General features: G+C 41.3%; 1 protein-coding gene across 2 annotated transcripts in view; it reads right to left on the bottom strand.

Moving 5' to 3' along the window:
- Positions 1 to 19,672, bottom strand: part of adgra1 (adhesion G protein-coupled receptor A1) — a 659,066-nt gene that overhangs the window by 357,789 nt on the left and 281,605 nt on the right. For both annotated transcript variants that reach the window (XM_033033639.1, XM_033033638.1), the window contains one exon: positions 18,599 to 18,812. In XM_033033639.1, coding sequence (XP_032889530.1) covers positions 18,599 to 18,812 — 214 coding nt within the window. The remainder of the gene's footprint in view (positions 1 to 18,598; positions 18,813 to 19,672) is intronic.

A 19,672-nucleotide genomic window follows, 5' to 3' on the forward strand; every position in this document is an offset into this window, starting at 1 on the left:
CTCCCAGTCAGATCCTTCCTGCAGCATCGGAACCTCACTACCAGCGCACGTTGCCCTTGGGGCGGCTGTTATGGAGAGGAGACATTTGCCCACCTCTTCGCAGAGTGTTGATTTGCAAAGAGAATCTGAGGAGGTTTGCAACAGTCCCTGTCACCATTTATTCCAATCAGCTCCATCACAGTGGACTCTGTGATTTGCGGACTGCTCCCAGGGACGCATTCAGAGACGGACATCGAGTGCTACTGGAAGGTCATCAACTCAGTGTAAGACGCTCCTTGGTCTACCCAAACTTTGTTGACCTCCCAGCAGAGCGAGATGTCCATCGGGGAATGTTGTTGAGCGACGCACTGAAGCTTGGTGCAGCCAACACCAAGGCTCTGTGGGAGAGGGCGACAGTCTAGGGTCCTTCCACTGTTGGACATGGGGGGCAGGGTGTGGTGGAGATGACCCTCAAAATAAGGAAAGGGATTTCACGCCAGTGTGCCACATGAGTGGAAAGGGTGTGGGGTAAAATTATGATTTGGGTAAACAGTATTGAATGTACTGTAAGTATAGCCTCGGAGAATGTCGGATCATTTTTTTGCACGGTTCCTGGATTGTTTCTATTTATTTGAATATAATTTAAAAAATTTAAGCGAGTTTGCTGTATGCAATACTTTAAACCAGACAATATAACAGTGATGTAATAGTCATTTCATTTGCCAGTAGGCGACTTCATTTAATGTCTATCAGAATGATAGGTCCTCTGATCAAGAAGAACACATGGATTTTGTTTTAGACAGGCTCAAGTACTGATCGTTATCTAGGTTTTACCACCATATTATGTCTTATCGGACAAATAAGTTTAGCTACCTGATACATAACGACCGGTATAAATTTCTTCCGATTAGCGTTTATTTTTATTCAGGTGGTTGTTCATTTCTTTAAGGCAACTAACAATTGTCCATTCATCCTGAAGATGTGAAGAGAAGTGGGTTGTGTGATCTGATAGCTTATGTAAAGGACTTAATGAACTGTGAGGTTTCTATGACAATCTTGCATCTTTCAACATTATTCTTGTAGTGCCAATGCACACCTCACAATGGTGGAGTTTAAATTTGTCAACTTTTCAGTTGCTAAAGCAGTAAAATAAACACAAAGAAGCTATTATGCCCATTTGGATATTGTGCTAAACAAAAATAATTTTGAAAAGCATGAAATAAATGAAATGCAAAACAGAAGGGACTAGATCCTTCTTGGTCAAGGTCACTGAACATTATCACTGCTAAACTAGTTGAGATCATCTGACTCAATGCAGAGATCTTAATATGTGTCTTCTCGTTGGGAAAAACAGTGAACATTACGGAAACAATAAAGCACTAAGGGTTTAAAGTCCACTAATAAGTTTGAAGATATTTCCATGAGTTTGTTATAATACTGATAATGAATTTTACTCTCAGGATCTGGATCTGAGGGAAGAGGATCATAATTTCAGTTTAAGTGAATGGGCATTTAGGATTGTCATGGGGAGAAACTTCTTCACTTGGTTAGATTTGAATCTTTCAAATTCTACACATAAAAATGCAGAACGTTGGGTGTAGAATTCTGCACCCTAAACAAGTATGTATTAAACTGTCATAAAGTAAGTCCAAATCTAAGATGGATTGATTTTGGACTGCTAAGGATTTGAAGACGTCTTATGTTTAACCGAAAACGTAGGCCTTGGAACTTTTCAGCACATTACAGAAAGCTAAGAAAAGCTTATTATTTTCTTGGTGAAATTCTTTATGACACTATTGAATAGTGATGCAGAAATCAGATATATTTAAATTTAAAAAATCTCTGTTTTGCTTTAATTTGTTAGTACTGTTAGTTAAATACACTCCTATAGATATATATTTTTTCAATATTAATCCATATTTATTTTAATATTTTCAATAACATTAAGGCAAAATATCAAACTACAACCGCTATTTATATTTTTCATACTTAAAGTTGTGTTATAAATTCATATTTCAGGTCAATTTGTCTTCAGCAGCAAAGGCTTTCTAAAAAAGAACTGAAAACTTTAAATTGCATAGTTTCACATCTTTAACAAGCACACTGCTGTCAGTTCCTGGTTTAGTGATCTATGAAGTGGATGGGTAGATTAGATGTTGTTGCAATTTATAAATGAAGCTCACATCTGAGGATGCTGAGGTTATTGAAAATCCTCTCAAAAACAATTTTGTTCACTTCAGGTATAACCTTATCTGGATCCATTGTTAAATTAGTTTAAAAGATCCCATTATATCCCCTCTCACCCCATCGGCTCTGCAATTCAAAACAAATTTGTTTTGTCTTTCCCAATTCCAATGAAGTATCATCGATCTGAAGTGTTTAGTCATTTTCTCTTTTCTCAGATTCTGCCTGAACTACTGAGCGTTACCAGCATTTTCTGTTTTTACTTCATGTTGTTCTGAGATATGTTTGTCATTGGACACTCTCTGAACTGCCATGTTTTTATAGCCTTGCTCCCTGAGCTCAGACTGGGAACTCCACAAAAGCATCTTATTTACCTGCCTTTTCTCCTTTTGGTCACCTCTCACTCCACCATAGGATGTACATCCCACCTCCTCATTATTCTCTTGCTGTTGTCCTGACCACCCCATGACTCTATTCACAACTTGGTCATCCAATACCTCTGTTCCTGAACAGGAATCACTTGCTGTTCTTTCCGCATCCCTGCAAACTCAGGCCCCTACATTCCAACCTTCCTTTGAATCTGGCCATTCCAATCCAAGTCTGGCCCAAAGCTCTTCTTACCTCTCATATCTTGCACCATCCCAACTCACCATCTCCACAAAACTGAATCTGATTCAATATTCCAAATCGGGCTGCTTGTTGTTGGCCATGACCCTTAATCTTCCCTTAATTATTTTTTTGATCCTCTGAAGGGAAGTCTGTTATGGTCATTCATAGGTGCTTGATCTTGGGCTTGGGAACTCTTGTTATTCAGGTGTGGACATGCTGTGTAACGTTCCTTCAACACAACTTTCCGGATGCCACAGAATGTCTGAGCCATAGACTCTTACTTTATTGGCTTAGGGAAATCTTCATTAAAACGCTTTGTTTTTGCAAATAGTAATCGGTAAGCAAGAACACGGGTATTTTTATATTTTGTCAAGGAAAAGTAAATGTGAAACAAAAAAGGATGAAAACATCACATTAAGCTTCTCATTTGGATTATATCTCAATGAAAGTCTCTATTCAAGCATATATAGCATGCATACCATATTTATATATTTCCTTTTAGGTACCTTACAGACTAAACTCAAATACCAGAAATTCTCAGAAAATGGCCTCCTCCTGCCTAAAATACACATATTGCAAATAGTCAGATTATCCACCTTCATATGTGATAGGAGCAGAATTAGTTCATTTGGCCCATCATGTCTACGCCAATCATCATAGCTGATCTATCTTTCCATCTCAACCACATTCTCCGGCCATTCTTCTCCCCTTAACCCCTGACACCCATACCAATCAGTAATCTATCTATCTTTGCCATAAATTATACATTGACTTGGCCTCCACAACCTTCTGTGGGAATGAATTCCACAGATTCACCACCCTCTAAAGAAATTCCTCCTCATCTCCTTCCTAAATGAACGTCTTTTTATTCTGAGGTAATATCCTCTGATCCTAGACTCTCGCACCAATAGAAACATCCTATCCACATCGACTCTATTCAGGAGTTTCACCATTCGGTAAGTTTCAATGAGGACCCCCTCATCCTTCTACACTCCAATGAGGCCCATTGCTGTCAAATGCTCATCATATGCTAACCCAAACATTTCTAGGATCATACTCATAAACCTCCTCTGGACTCCACTTCCAGCACATAGTGTTACAATTGAACAAAGGGGTCTGTGGAGCCATGAGGGAGAAGCTGGCCAAAGTTGACTGGAAAGATACCCTAGTATCTTTATAGATGTCAGTGGAACAACAATGGAAAGATACCCTAGTATCTTTATAGATGTCAGTGGAACAACAATGGCAGGTATTTCTGGGAATAATTCAGAAGGTGCAGGATCAGTTCGTTCCAAAGAGGAAGAAAGATTCCAAGGGGCGTAAGGGGGCAACCGTGGCTGACAAGGGAAGTCAGGGACAGTATAAAAATAATTAAGAAGTATAACATAGCAAAGATGAGCAGGAAGCCCGAGGATTGGGAAACTTTTAAACAGCAACAGAAGATAATCAAAAGGGCTAACAGGGAGAAAAGATGAGGTACGAAGGTAAGCTAGCCAAGAATATAAAGGAGGATAGTAAAAGCTTATTTAGGTATGTGAAGAGCAAAAAATCAGTTAAGACCAAAGTTGGACCCTGAAAAAAGGTGAATTTATTATGGGGAACAAGGAAATGGCAGATGAGTTGAACAGGTAATTTGGATCTGTCTTCACTAAGGAAGCCACAAACAATCTCCCCGATGTACTAGTGGACAGAGGATCTAGGGTGACGGAGGAACTGAAGGAAATTGGTGTTGGGTAGACTGATGAGACTGAAGGCTGATAAATCCCCAGGGCCTGATGGTCTGCATCCTAGGGTTCTTAAGGAAGTGGCTCGAGAAATAGTGGACGCATTGGTGATCATTTTCGAATGTTCTATAGATTCAGGATCAGTTCCTGTCGATTGGAGGGTAGCTAATGTTATCCCACTTTTTAAGAAAGGCGAGAGAGAGGAAACAGGGAATTATAGACCAGTTACCATGACATCGGTGGTGGGGAAGATGCTGAAGTCAATTATAAAAAGATGAAATAACGGCACATTTGGTTAGCAGTAACAGGATCGGTCCGAGTCAGCATGGATTTACGAAAGGGAAATCATGCTTGATTAATCTTCTGGAATTTTTTTGAGGATGTAACCAGGAAAATGGACAAGGGAGAGCCAGTGTACAAGTGTATCTAGACTTTCAGTAAGCATTTGATAAGGTCCCACATCGAAGATTAGTGGGCAAAATTAGGGCACATGGTATTGGCGGTAGGATACTGATATGGATAGAAAATTGGTTGGCAGACAGGAAACAAAGAGTAGGGATTAACGGGTCCCTTTCCGAAAGGCAGGCAGTGATGGTGGGATACCGCAAGGCTCGGTGCTGGGACCGCAGCTATTTACAATATACAGTGGCTTGCAAAAGTTTTCATACCCCTTGAACTTTTCCACATTTTGTCACGTTACAACCACAAACGTAAATGTATTTTATTGGTATTTTATGTGATAGACCAACACAAAGTGGTGCATAATTGTGAAGTGGAAGGAAAATGATACATGGTTTTCAAATTTTTTTACAAATAAAAAACTGAAAAGTGTGGCGTGCAAAAGTATTCAGCCCCCCTGAGTCAATACTTTGTTGAACCACCTTTCGCTGCAATTACAGCTGCAAGTCTTTTGGGGTATGTCTCTACCAGCTTTGCACATCTAGAGACTGAAATTTTTGCCCATTCTTCTTTGCAAAATAGCTCAAGCTCAGTCAGATTGGATGGAGAGCGTCTGTGAACAGCAATTTTCAAGTCTTGCCAGAGATTCCCAATTGGATTTAGGTCTGGACTTTGACTGGGCCATTCTAACACATGAATATGCTTTGATCTAAACCATTCCATTGTAGCTTTGGCTGTATGTTTAGGGTCGTTGTCCTGCTGGAAGGTGAACCTCCGCCCCAGTCTCAAGTCTTTTGCAGACTCTAACAGGTTTTCTTCCAAGATTGCCCTGTATTTGGCTCCATCCATCTTCCCATCAACTCTGACCAGCTTCCCTGTCCCTGCTGAAGAAAAGCATCCCCACAGCATGATGCTGCCACCACCATGTTTCACAGTGGGGATGGTGTGTTCAGGGTGATGTGCAGTGTTAGTTTTCCGCCACACATAGCATTTTGCATTTAGGCCACAAACTTCAATTTTGGTCTCATCTGACCAGAGCACCTTCCCCCACATGTTTGCTGTGTCCCCCACATGGCTTGTGGCAAACTGCAAACGGGGCTTCTTATGGCTTTTTTTCAACAATGGCTTTCTTCTTGCCACTCTTCCATAAAGGCCCGATTTGTGGAGTGCACGACTAATAGTTGTCCTGTGGACAGATTCTCCCACCTGAGCTGTGGATCTCTGCAGCTCCTCCAGAGTTACCATGGGCCTCTTGGCTGCTTCTCTGATCAATGCTCTCCTTGCCCGGCCTGTCAGTTTAGGTGGACGGCCATGTCTTGGTAGGTTTGCAGTTGTGCCATACTCTTTCCATTTTTGGATGATGGATTGAACAGTGCTCCGTGAGATGTTCAAAGCTTGGGATATTTTTTTATAACCTAACCCTGCTTTAAACCTCTCCACAACTTTATCCCTTACCTGTCTGGTGTGTTCCTTGGGCTTCATGATGCTGTTTGTTCACTAATGTTCTCTAACAAACCTCTGAGGCCTTCACAGAACAGCTGTATTTATACTGAGATTAGATTACACACAAGTGGACTCTATTTACTAATTAGGTGACTTCTGAAGGCAATTGGTTGCACTAGTTTTTTTTAGGGGTATCAGAGTAAAGGGGGCTGAATACTATTGTACGCCACACTTTTCAGTTTTTTATTTGTAAAAAAATTTGAAAACCATGTATCATTTTCCTTCCACTTCACAATTATGCGCCACTTTGTGTTGGTCTATCACATAAAATCCCAATAAAATACATTTACGTTTGTGGTTGTAACGTGACAAAATGTGGAAAAGTTCAAGGGGTATGAAAACTTTTGCAAGCCACTGTACATCAATGATTTTGATGGAGGGATTAAAAGTAACATTAGCAAATTTGCAGATGACACAAAGCTGGGTGGCAGTGTGAACTGTGAGGAGAATGCTATGAGGATGCAGGGTGACTTGGACAGATTGGCTGAGTAGGCAGATGCAGTTTATTGTGGATAAATATGAGGTTATCCACTTTGGTGGCAAAAACAGGAAGGCAAGTTATTATCAGAATGGTGTCAAGTTGGGAAAAGGGGAAGTACAACGAGGTCTGGGGGTCCTTGGCATCAGTCAAAGTCAAAGTCAAAGTCAATTTTATTCGTCACATGCACCCGAAGGTGTAGTGAAATGAATTTGCCGGCATGATACACTCATGCCCCTGTCCCACTTAGGAAACCTGAACAGAAACCTCTGGAGGCTTTGCGCCCCACCCAAGGTTTCCGTGCGGTTCCCGGAGGTTTCCAGAGTTTTTTGTCAGTCTCCCTAATGGTCGAATGTGGTTTCTGCTTCTTCTATGTTCTGGCGATTATTTGAAAAAATTCAAAACCGGCCGCGACTAAAAATAGGTTGCCGTCTTAAAAATCTAATTTTTTAGTCAAAGCCGGTTGCGATGCTAGTTGAAGGTGGTTGCTGGAGGTTGCAGGTAGTGGAAGGTCCACCCCGTTCACCCCCTTCTCTCTCCCCTTCTCCCCCCTTCTCTCTCCCCTTCGCTTCTCCTTCTCTCTCCCTTTTCTGTCCTTCTCTCCCCTTCTTTCCCCTTCTCTCCCTCCATCCCGTGCTCTCTAAAGGACTTACCGTGCTCTGTGGCAGCCGTTTACCTTCCTCTTCATCGTGCAGTAAGCGCTCTTCCACTGTCCCTGGCCCCCACCTTTGTGATGTGTTTGTTTGTTTGTGTGTGTGTGTGTGTGCGGTCGGTACCAAAGATCTTATTGGATCTTTGATCAGTTGATGCAGCTCACGCTTCGGTCGAGGCTTTCCAGGCAAGTGACCAAAACCTCTGGTGACTCATGGAGAGTGACCAGAACCTTCCTAAGTGGGACAAGGGCATTGACCTCTTAAAGATAGCGGAGTCAGGGGATATGGGGAGAAGGCAGGAACGGAGTACTGTTTGTGGATGATTAGCCATGATCACAGTGAATGGCATGCTGGCTCGAGGGGTCGAATGGCCTACTCCTGCACCTATTGTTTATTGTCTATCCTTCCTCAGATATGTGGCCCAAAATTGCTCATAATACTCCACGAGTATTTTTATATTTCGTCAAGGAAAAGTAAATGTGAAACAAAAAAAGAAGAAAGCATCACATTAAGCTTTTCATTTTGATTATATCTCAATGAAAGTCTCTATTCAAGCATACCATATTTCTATGCTTCCTTATACCATTGGAAGACATTCAGCCCATTGAATCTATGTTGGCTCACAGAGCAATCCCATCCCCCATTAACCCACCAATCTACCCATGCAGTCACAAGAGAGTGTGTAAACTCCATATAGACATCACCAAAGGCCATAACTGAACCTCGGTATCAAGAGTCAAGTCAAGAGTGTTTTATTGTCATATATCCCGGACGGGACAATTAAATTCTTACTTGCTGCAGCACAACAGAATATGTGAATATGTAAACTTTATATATAACGGGGAAAAAAAGAAAAAGTTCAATAAATAACTAATATAGTGCAAATAACAAATAATAATATAGTTTTTTGCAGTTCAGAGCTCATAGCTTATTCGTTATTTTTATAGGCTGATGGCTGTGGGGAAGTAGCAGTTCCTGAACCTGGACCTTACACTCTTCAGGCTCCTGTACCTTATTCCTGATGGCAGTGGTGAGATAAGTGTGTGGCCTTGATGATTTTGGCTGCCTTTTTGAAGCAGCGACTGCGATAGATCCCTTCAACGGTGGGGAGGTCAAAGCCGGTGATGGACTGGGCAGTGGTCACAACTTTTTGTAGTCTTTTCGCTCCAGGACATTCTGAAGCTGTACACTTGTGCCAATGTATTGCCCACATACAATATGTACAGATATATAATTTAAAAAACTGAATGCCTCAAAAAAATTCCAACATTTATATAGCGCAGAACCATCTGGATGGATACAATCAATTTGGAGCAGTCCAGATGAAGGGTCTCCACCTCTAACGTCAACTATCCATTTCTCTGCACGGACACTGCCTGACCTGATGAATTCATCCAGCAGCTTGACTTTTACCCCAGATTCCAGCATCTGCAGGTTCTTGCATCACCATTCAAATAAGACTGGCACAGGGTTCAATGGTATCTAATTTCCAGAAAAACTCTTTTGGCATACAAAGCACTTATATGTAAAACACTGAATAAAGTGGGAGTTTCCCTGCTATGGGGCTTTGGAATTTTCAGGTTTTAATTAGACACCAGACCATTCATGAGGTTCACTGCCATAGGGTAAACCCTGCAAAGTTATATCTGGTGCAAAATAGTGCACAATTCATATTTGGATTTGTCCCCTGAATCCTATCTGCCATGTAGGCAACAGTTCCTTCATATAAGACATTTGCCATGGTTACAATATGCAAAATAAAAAATGAGAGATGATAGATGACCTTGTTTCTTCTTAATAATCATGTTAAAAGATTATATTGATAGAAAGGTAAATATGAATCAGCATAGTTGAATAAGAATGCAAGAAGTACATATCACATGCTGATTTAAGTGAATATATTACACATACCATATTCATAGTCCTCATGTCCTGGCATCACAGCCAAATATAATCAGTGCTGGCAGCATTAAGTCTCTTTCTCACATTCTTTTGACATCAAAAAGGTGTAAAATAACCTTGCCAATGCATAGTTCAAATCGTCCCTCTCCCAAGCATTCATCTTTGCTTATTGTTGTCAAATTTATTTCTCGTTTAGGTAGGTGATACCTGTAGCCTGAAGAGCTTTTGGAATTTGACAAGATATAGTGAAGCTGAAATCATGTCTTGCAAGCAAAATACTCAAAATTGACCAGCTATAGTTACTGTTCAGTGAGGAATCACAAAGCTGTAGACTCTATCTGCCACAGGATTAACTGTTCTGCTCCCATCATCCAACATGAAATTCAGCCACAAAGTCCAACTTTTGTCCATACTGGGGGCTGAGTGTTCGTCCATGTAAGAATTTATAAAACCTTTCCAGGATTTTATCCTCCCTAAAATGGAACAGTTGACATTTGTGCTGCTTACAACCTGTGCTAAGCTACTGTTCAACACAAAAAAAGCAGGCTGGCAAAAAATGGTGTGGACATCAGAGGTACTGGTCAGTTCAAATCAGAGCTAGGTTAAGCAAAAGAGAAAATCACTAACAAATGTATTAATGTCAAGTTAAGTCGTCACTTTTATTTCTATAGCACATTTAAAAAACAACCCTCGATGACCAAAGTGCTTACATTGGTGGAGGTACTAACGTGTTGCATTACATTTGGTACATCAATAATTTGGCACTTTATGAAATGGCATTTCTTAAAAATGGCCATATATAAATGACGAAGATATGAATTTGATATTGCCCTGATGAAACAACTTAATCTTATTTAATTATTGTATGGATTCTGCTGAACTACATCTGAATTTCCAAACTGTTCAAAGCAAAGGGAGGAAGAGCCAGAGTTATTTGAACTTGCCAAAATAAGTTTTGTAAGTTTACTTCCGGGCAATTGTCTGTCTTGCTGAAGCAAAAGTGGTTGATTTGGTAAACAGATTACGATAGTCTATGGGTCCAGATTTTTTTTAAACTGGAGTGCCTGGGCTTTGTCAGGCATTGAGTATAAGAGTTGTGATGCAATATTACAGCCGTGGAAATCATTGAACACACTGCACTTGGAGTATTGTATACAATTCTAAATCTATGCTAGACTAATTTACTTACTACATGGGACCTGTTGGTTCTCTGGCAGTTCTCTGGAAACCATGTGTAAACATGTGACCCAATGGGTCCCACTTAGACTTTTCCCACACAAAAAGAAAGATGTGGTCAGAAGAGATTCACCAGGATATTGTCTGAAATTGAGGGTTTTACTTATAAAGAGAGATTAGGCAGGCTAGTTTTATTCTCACTGGAATTAAGGAGGCTGAGGGTTGACCTCAAGGAGGTTTATACAATTATGAGACAAATAGATAGGGTAAACAGTTTTTCTTAGAGCAGTAGAGTCTAAAACTAGAGGGCACACGTTTAAGGTGAAGGTACACATTTGATGGAGATCTCAGGATAATGTTTTTCATACGGATGGTGGTGGTTATATGGAACAATCTTCCATAGGAAGAGGTAGAACAAGATACTATTACAGTGTTTACAAGGCACTTGGACAGGTAATTGAATAGGTGAGGAGAAGAGGGATATGGGGATTAGGGTAGATGGACATCACAATCAGCATAGGTGTTAGCCAAGAGGCTTGTTTCTGTGCTGTGCCACTGTGATTCTTTACTATCTCTCCTTCCAGTAGCTAATAAGTGAAAAATAAAAATGGGGAGAAGTCAGGGATCGTTTGGTGACAGACTTCAAATAGAAAATTATGTACTGTAATCACCTTACAGACTACTCATCAAATACCAGAAATTCTCATAAAACCGTCCAGCATTACTTACACAAATATGATACATATATTGCAAATAGGCAGATTATCTGCCTGCATAAGTGATAGGAGCAGAATTAGGCCATTCGGTCCATCATGTCTACTCCGCCATTCAATCATAGCTGATCTACCTTTCCCTCTCAACCCCATTCTCCGGCCATTCTTCTCTTCATAACTTCTGACACCTGTACTAATCAAGAATCTATCTTTCTTTGCCTTAAAAATATACATTGATGGCCTCTACAGCCTTCTGTGGCAATGTATTCCACGATCCACCACCCTCTGACTACAGAAATTCCTCCTCATCTCCTTCCTAAAGGAATGTCCTTTTATTCTGAGGCTATGCACTCTTGCCCGAGACTCTCCCACCATTGGAAACATCCTCTCTACATCCACCCTATCCAGACTTTTCACTATTCGGTAAGATTCAAAGAGATCCCCCTCCATCCATCTAAACTCCAGTGAGTAGAGGTCCAGTGCTGTCAAATACTCATCATTTGCTAACTCAAACATTCCTGGGATCATTCTCATAAACCTCCTCCGGACTCTCACCAGCACCTTCCTCAGATATGGGAGCCAAAATTGCTCATAATACTCCAAATGTGGTCTTACCATTGCCTTATAAAGCCTCAGCATTACATCCCTGTCTTTCTATCCTCGGCTTCTTGAAATAAATATCAGAAATTCACCGAAAGTGGCCTCCTCCTGCCTAACATCACTCATACAAAGAAGATACACATATTACAAATAGGTATGATTATCCACCTGGTTAGTTTTAATATTTGAAAAGGACTCCTTCCAACTTGCCATCCTCATCTCACAATACATTTTTGAGCTGCTGCTCACCAATTCTATCCTATGTATTAGCTTTTATTTCTGTTTTTGTAACAGCCAGTGGACTGAGTTCTTTTCCCTGTGGGTGAATGTTTGAATGCCTACTTTGATCGATAAATGCACTAAATTGCTTTGAGAACATTTGAATTTGCAGTGACAAGTTGGAACAGTAATAAAATAACCATCAAGATATCAATCTTAATGATTAGCATTCTATTTTTAAAACCTTTTCCGGAAATGATGTTTTGATTATGTATCTATAGCAACAATTCACCCAGCACATATTGGGAATTTGTGGCACACTTCCTATAATGTCCAGATTTTTTGGTTATATGCCCAAAATATTGAAATGCCTTTTGGAGAGGTGAAGCTTTATATCACAAAAATGGATTAATGCAATGATTGCTTTGTGCCTGAACTTGAAACATTATTTCAGATTTCATATAAGATGTTTACAGATATGAACACTAACTGAAGATGTTTACAGATATGAACGCTAACTGAAGCACCGACAGCATCAAAAGTTAAAGCAAACCTAAAGTGAACAGATACAATCATTTACCAGATAAACATGGCACTGAACCAGTCAAGTACTTCTGCATTATTAAATATAATTTACTCTGAAAAAAATGTTTTCCCACAGTGAAGGCTTTCTAAATATGGATCATGTAAAAATATATTTCTGCATGCTCAAATACAGATTTAAATCAGAAAAAGTAAGATCCAACTCTCAGATAAGATTATTATCAAGTTCTAAGCAAAAAACAAAATATGGGTGATATCTGTGTTTTGCACCTTTTAACTACAGTACTAAGATATTAAATTGAGTCTGCACGCTAACCCATCTCATTTACTGTAATTACCTTATTTATTTTGTAACAAGATCACAACCTTTCTGAATGCATAAGCTCAAAAATTCATAGTGGGACACAGACAGCAACTGTGTTTTAATAATATTCTGACATCCACACTGTGCAGCTTTTCAAGCATACATCTGTTACCTGATGAAGATCCTTTCTAGTAATATTTACAGTGCCTATTTCTTGGCTGTCAGGAGTGTAATGTTGGTGAGGAAGGGTGCTGAGCACACAGAAAGAGAAAGAGAATTTGTATTTTTGCTACAAAAAAATCTTGCATGCAGATCTTTAACTTAGAACTTAGGGTGCCACAGTGGCGTAACGATAGAGCTACTGCCTTACACCGTCAGAGACCCGGGTTTAATCCTGACTACGGGTGCTTGTCTGTACGGAGTTTATACGTTCTCTCCGTGACCTGCGTGGGTTTTCTCTGAGATCTTCGGTTTCCTCCCTCACTCTAAAGACGTACAGGTTTGTAGGTTAATCGGCATGGTATCAATGTAAAATGATCCTTAGTGTGTGTAGGGTAATGTTAATGTGCGGGGATCGCTGGTCAGTGCGGCCTTGGTGGGACAAAGGGCCGGTTTCCGTGCTGTATCTCTAAACTAAACTAAACCATCTATACTACTTTTAAAACTCTCATCTTGACCATTTCCGTTTTTTTTTAATTTGCGCAAAAATTGTACCCTTTATCGCTGTGTGGAGTCGGGAAAGTCACCGTGTGAAGTCGGGCAAGTCGCCGTTTGGAGTCGGGAAAGTCACTGTGTGGAGTCGGGAAAGTTACTGTTTGGAGTTGGGAAAGTCACTGTGTGGATTCGGGAAAGTCGCTGTGTAGAGTCGGGAAAGTCGCTGTGTAGAGTCGGGAATGTCGCTGTGTGGAGTCGAGAAAGTCGTGTGGAGTCGGGAGGTGCTGTGTGGTGCCGCAGCCGGTGGCTGCTGAGTGGAGTCTGACCCCCCCACAACTCCCCTTCCACCTCCCCCTTCCCCACACACATTCCCTTCCCCCCACAAACCCACACCCCCCCTTTACCCCTCCCCCGTACCTCCCCCCTCCCCTCACACCACCCAATTTTTCATTCGGTAGTGTATTGTAAAAGTTAGTGAGGTTTATAAATCGTAAAAACCGCGCGTGCGCAGATCGATCTACTCTCCTGCCAATCAACGCCGCGTGGATTGGCCTCTTCTGTCATGGTCCGGGATGGTCCACTTCTTCCTACCACATCACGTCTTTACTGGAGCTGAGGGACGCTGTGGATGGCCGGCAGAGGTCTCCAAACGGACACAATTTCTGGAGGTACCGGAAGAGGCCCGACGCGGCCCGGCGTTGGAGATGTCGCCAAACGGAAAGGGGAGAGTCTGATCCCGGCAGAGGAGAGCATCCAGCACCCGCTGTGAGTCCCAAATGCACCACAGCTCCAGCCCTTCCCTCTGGTCCCCCTTGTTGGCTCCTGCCACCCTCTCCCATGATGCCCCCCTTTCTCCCATCTTTTCTCCAAGCCCCCACCCCCGAGCGGCCGTAGCCGCTGGTAATTTCGGGCCGAGCCGAGGATCCGAGGCCTGGCTCTAAGGGCGTCGATGGCTGATGCTCCTCCGGGGCATAGAAGAAGGGAGAGGAGCGGCAACCTCGAGATCCTGGGGAGGTGAGAAGGGAGTGTGGGGGAGGAGAGGTGATACTGGGAGAGAAGGGGAGTAGGGAAGGGAGAGGAGTTATGGAGGGAGTAACTGAGGGTAGGGGAAATGAGAGGTGAGGGAGGAATTTGGGGAGGGTAGGAGGAGAGGAAAAAGAAGAGGGAGGAGGAGGGAGAGTGGGGGAGGAGGAGGAATAGAGGGAGAGGCGGGGAAGTAGAGGATGGGGTGAGTGGGGGAGGTAGGGAGTGGGGAATAGAGGGAGAGGATGGAAGTGGGGGGTGGGGGTGAGGATGGATAGTAGGGAGGATAGGGGTAGGTGAGGAGTTAAGGAGGGAGGGAGGGAGTGACTAAGGGTAGGGGAAAGGAGAGGGAGAAAGAGGTAAGGGAGGGATTGGGGAGGGGAGGAGGAAGGGAAAAGAAGAGGCAGGGTGAAGAGGAGGAGGAGAGAGTGCTGGGGATGAGGGGAAATGAGCTGCGTCTGTGCAGTTGGGGGCTAGGGGTGTGTGGTGGAATATTGCGTTGGGGGACCAAGCTTCCTGTGTGACAGGGACCCAACGGGTCCCACTTAGTCCAGTTGCTTTTAATGTCATAAAACCCAATATGACACAATTGTTCACTTCATTTCCCTTGCTATTTTGTTCAAACACCCATGTCGCTTTAAAGTATAGATTCCGTTAAGCCCAAATTATTAAAAAGAAATGTAAATGTCATCTGAAGCAACATATGGTGTGAGATGAAGATGATTCTGCAGATAACAAAGGACAAAGTAATCCACAGATAGTGGAGATAGTGGTGCTGTGTGTAGTACAGCTGTCTCACAGCTTCAGTGAAATAGAGTTGAATTTGCTCTCGGGTACTGTCTGTGTGGACTTTGCACATTCGCCCTGTGACTGTCGTGTCTATTTTTTTCTCTCATCCCAATGATATCCTGGTTGTGAGGGTATCCAATCCTAAAAATAGCCAAAGATAGACACAAAATGCTGGAGTAACAGCGGGTCAGGCAGCATCTCTGGAAAAAAGGAATAGGTGAAGTTTCGGGTCTAAGAAGTCTGAAGAAGAGTCTAGACCTGAAATGTCACCCATTCCTTTTCTCCAGAGATGCTGGCTGATCCGCTGAGTTACTCCAGCATTTTGTGCCCATCTTCAGTTTAAACCACCATCTGTAGTTCTTTCCTACATCTACTATAAATTGCCACTAGTGTAGGGGTGACAAGACAATCTGGGTGCCAAGATCTGGGTTGCTGTTTGCATGGAATATGTATGATCTTTCCACGTCTCTATGGTCTTTTCTCCCAAATCCCATGGATGGGACTAGTGTAGTTGGGACATATTGCCGGTGTGGGCAAGTTTGGCCGAAGGGCCTGTTTCCACTCTACATCACTCTATGACTCTATAAATCTTTGAGATTTTCATGCTAGCTGCTAATATGACTTGCAGTTTTGTTACAGGCACACATAATTCATAACTATTCTAGCTATTAATGCATGTATGTTCCAAAAACAATTCTTCAACTTGCACCATCATTTCAAAATTCAGAGAGAAACCTATGCTGCATAGTCTTCAGCGATTTACCATAAACCAGTCTGGCTTTTTGTGCTTTTTATAATTCAGTTACAGCTATAAAAGATTAGATTATTGAATTTCAGAAATGCAAATCAGCAACTGTTTCTGTGGTGATCCAAATGGATCGAATAACTTTCTTACTGCTAGAAAAACAAATCACTTCATCAACCAGCTTGATGTTAATTCTGATGAAACTTTCTGCTGGCATGGGGAGGTGTTCGTCAGCAGCAACACAGAAACCTACCATGCATGTAAAACAATGATGTGCAGGATATTATTAATTTTTCTCTCTAAAGCATTGCATATTTCAAGAATTATCTGTGATGTTGAATACTTCAGACTACAAATACTTCAAGGGTGGAATAGCAGTGATGCCAGAAGAATTACTGACTGACAGCTGCAGAGACCTGGGTTCAATCCTGACCTCTGCTGGAGTCTATGTGAAATTTGCACTTTCTCAGTGATTATGAGAGTTTCAAGATTCAAGATTCATGATTCAAGATTCAATTTAATTGTCACGTGTACCAATTAAGGTACAGTGAATTTTGAGTTACCATACAGCCATACTAAGTATAAAGCAAAAATACACACAGCTCATAAAATAAAGTTTGACATAAACATCCACCACAGTGGAATCAACATTCCTCACTGTGATGGAAGGCAATAAAGTTCAGTCATCATCCTCTTTGTTCACCCGTGGTCGGGGCCTTGAACTCTCCGCACTTGCCGTTGCTGACGGTCTGATGTTCAAGCCCTCTCGTCGGGATGATCGAAACTCCGGCGTCAGAACGGATCGGAACACTCCGCGGCATGGAGCTCCTGAGTCGGCCGCTTCTAACCGGATACCGTTGCTTCATGGTGTTAAAGTCCACAGGCCCCGCGGTCGGAGCTCCAACACTGGCGATCCTCGGCAAAAGATCCCAGGTTCCGCGAAGGTAACTCCGCGGCTTGATGCTCCGGGCCGGTCTCCAGGAAAGGCTGCACCACTACACGTTGTAGGCCGCAAAGGGGGGGGGGGGGGCCGAGATGCGAGACGGAGAAAAATCGTATCTCCGTCGAGGTAAGTGACTGAAAAAGGTTTTGCCCGATCTCCTCCCACGCCCCCACATAAAACATACCAAGAGACATTAAAACAAACATTCAAGACATACTTAAAATAATAAAAGCAGAGAAGGGACGAGACAGACTACTGGCGAGGCGGCCATTACGGGCGCCACCCAATGGTGATTTCCTCCAGATGCTCTGGTTTCACCCCACATATCAAAGATGGGTGGGCTGTAAATTGCCTGAATTGCCGAGAATAGAGAAAAATTAGTGGAGGAATGGGATCAGCCTATGAACCAGGCTCCTTCAACTTTGTAAGAAAATATGGTAAAACCTCAGTACGAAAGCCATTACTCGTAAAATCATAAACAGCACTTCTTGAAGACAGAAATTGGAAAATTTATAACAGTAATTAATACTACAAATAATTTGATTTGAAATATAAAATGAATCAAAATACCAGTGTGCTAGGAAATTCCTGATTTCAATTTAATTTAGTTTCTAGATTAATGAAAAACTGTTACAAAGTTTTAATGTTTGGATCAGTTATTGCAGATAGTGTTAATGCAAGTCCCTCTCCAAATAACCAAGTAAACACTTGCAAACTCCAGCTCTGGAAAACAACACAAACATGAAGTTCAGATGCACAACGTTGTGATCTAGTAGAATTTAAGTTCTAGAATCTAGTAGATTCAAGCCATTGTGAACGTGCAATCTTAATCGAAGAGCAAAACGGTAACATTTTCATATAAATTAATAAAATAATCTAGATGAGGGGCATTTTCGATAATCCTGCAAATCATTGAGAACTAATTCAGTGACATTTGAAGTGTCATATGGAGGAAACATTTTTAACAGAATTAGCATATAAACACTAGTTGATTCATCATGATTATCACACAGATTTATGCATACATTTATGCTAACAATTCATGCAAATATGTATCAAATTTACTTATCTGTCCTGGATCAATGGTTAAATCTTCAAATATAACATTTAACAATCAGTTTGCAAAACAATCACCAAGTATTTTGGTACCATCTTTATAAGTTATTGAAATTTGAGTCCTAAATTATTTTGGGGTATCCAGGGCATTAATTATTTACTGTATCTGTAATTAATTCCTACTCCAGGAGGTGGCACTCATTACTGAGGACACTGCAGTTGTGCACAATATTTCTTTGATTACTGTGTTAATTGTTGGTGGTTCACGCCAAGGTAGTAGACTTTGCAACATCTAACACACCATGAAATAATACATGAGGAAATATGTTCTGATCTATGATGTAAGATGAAGTGATAAACATAGAATTTGATTTTAAGCTAACAACACAGAGGATATCATACCTGGTTATTAAGCAACAGTCATGAATCATAACTGGTTCCACCGATATTTCGTTGTCTTCATCTGTTATCATTAATTTCCCATTATGTCGCCATTGAATTTCCATTGTCTTATCCACATATGTTGCTGTGCACAGAAACAACAAACGATCCCCAAGGAATACTATTTGACGGTGAGACGGAATCATCTCAAATAAAGGCAACTCCAAAGGACCATCTGAAAATTAATAATTGCAAATTAACACAATTAACTTTATTAAGGGATAAACAATATCCGTTCATGTTTAAAAAAAAAAATATGATTACATTATAATGCGTTTCACAATTTTGATGATAATTAGTTGACAATTATTATTTCTAATCCAGCGTACTGCAGGCTAAATATCTCATTTTTAATTGCTACAGGACAGATTTATTTTTTCTACACATATACAGTACGTTTAGTTCTGCTCAGAGGTATCTTGGTAACAAAAATGTGCTTAATTTTTTTAATCCACCCATTTTCATCAGATCAATTAAGGTTGACTATACAGTTTATTCAATGTAGTCACTTGTGGGGTATGGATTTTCTGACAGAAACAGACTTTTGGCCACTGTGATTACTGGAGCGATGTAGTTGTTGAATGTGGCTGTATCATGTGTTTCTCAAACAGAATTACCTGGTTACATCTCACTCTTCTTCACAGGGTCTCCATATAAAGTAGTAAGCAGGAAGGTATCCACTTAGCTTTTGAAATGGGATCAATGATTTCCAGACAACCTAAAGGCCAAGCATTAGTGTGTGTTCATAAGTCATATTATGGCAAGCAGTCTTCTAGAACCACTAGAGTTCATATAGTTCTGACGGTACCATGCATTACTGTGACTCGGGGATTGCAGGCTTTTGACCCAATGACGGTAAATGACCCATTTATAATAATAGGCCTTAATTTGCCATGCTGTACCATCAAGCATACGACTCCTAATAACTTGGATTAAATAGCCTATCTATGGCTGAGCCACTGTTGGGAAGTTCCACAGTGAAGTTATGCCTAAAGTCTTTAAGGACAATCCTGATGCTCTCTATCGCCAGGACAA

This window comes from Amblyraja radiata, chromosome 15 (genome assembly GCF_010909765.2).
Source record: "Amblyraja radiata isolate CabotCenter1 chromosome 15, sAmbRad1.1.pri, whole genome shotgun sequence".
NCBI classification, from domain to species: Eukaryota; Metazoa; Chordata; class Chondrichthyes; order Rajiformes; family Rajidae; genus Amblyraja; species Amblyraja radiata.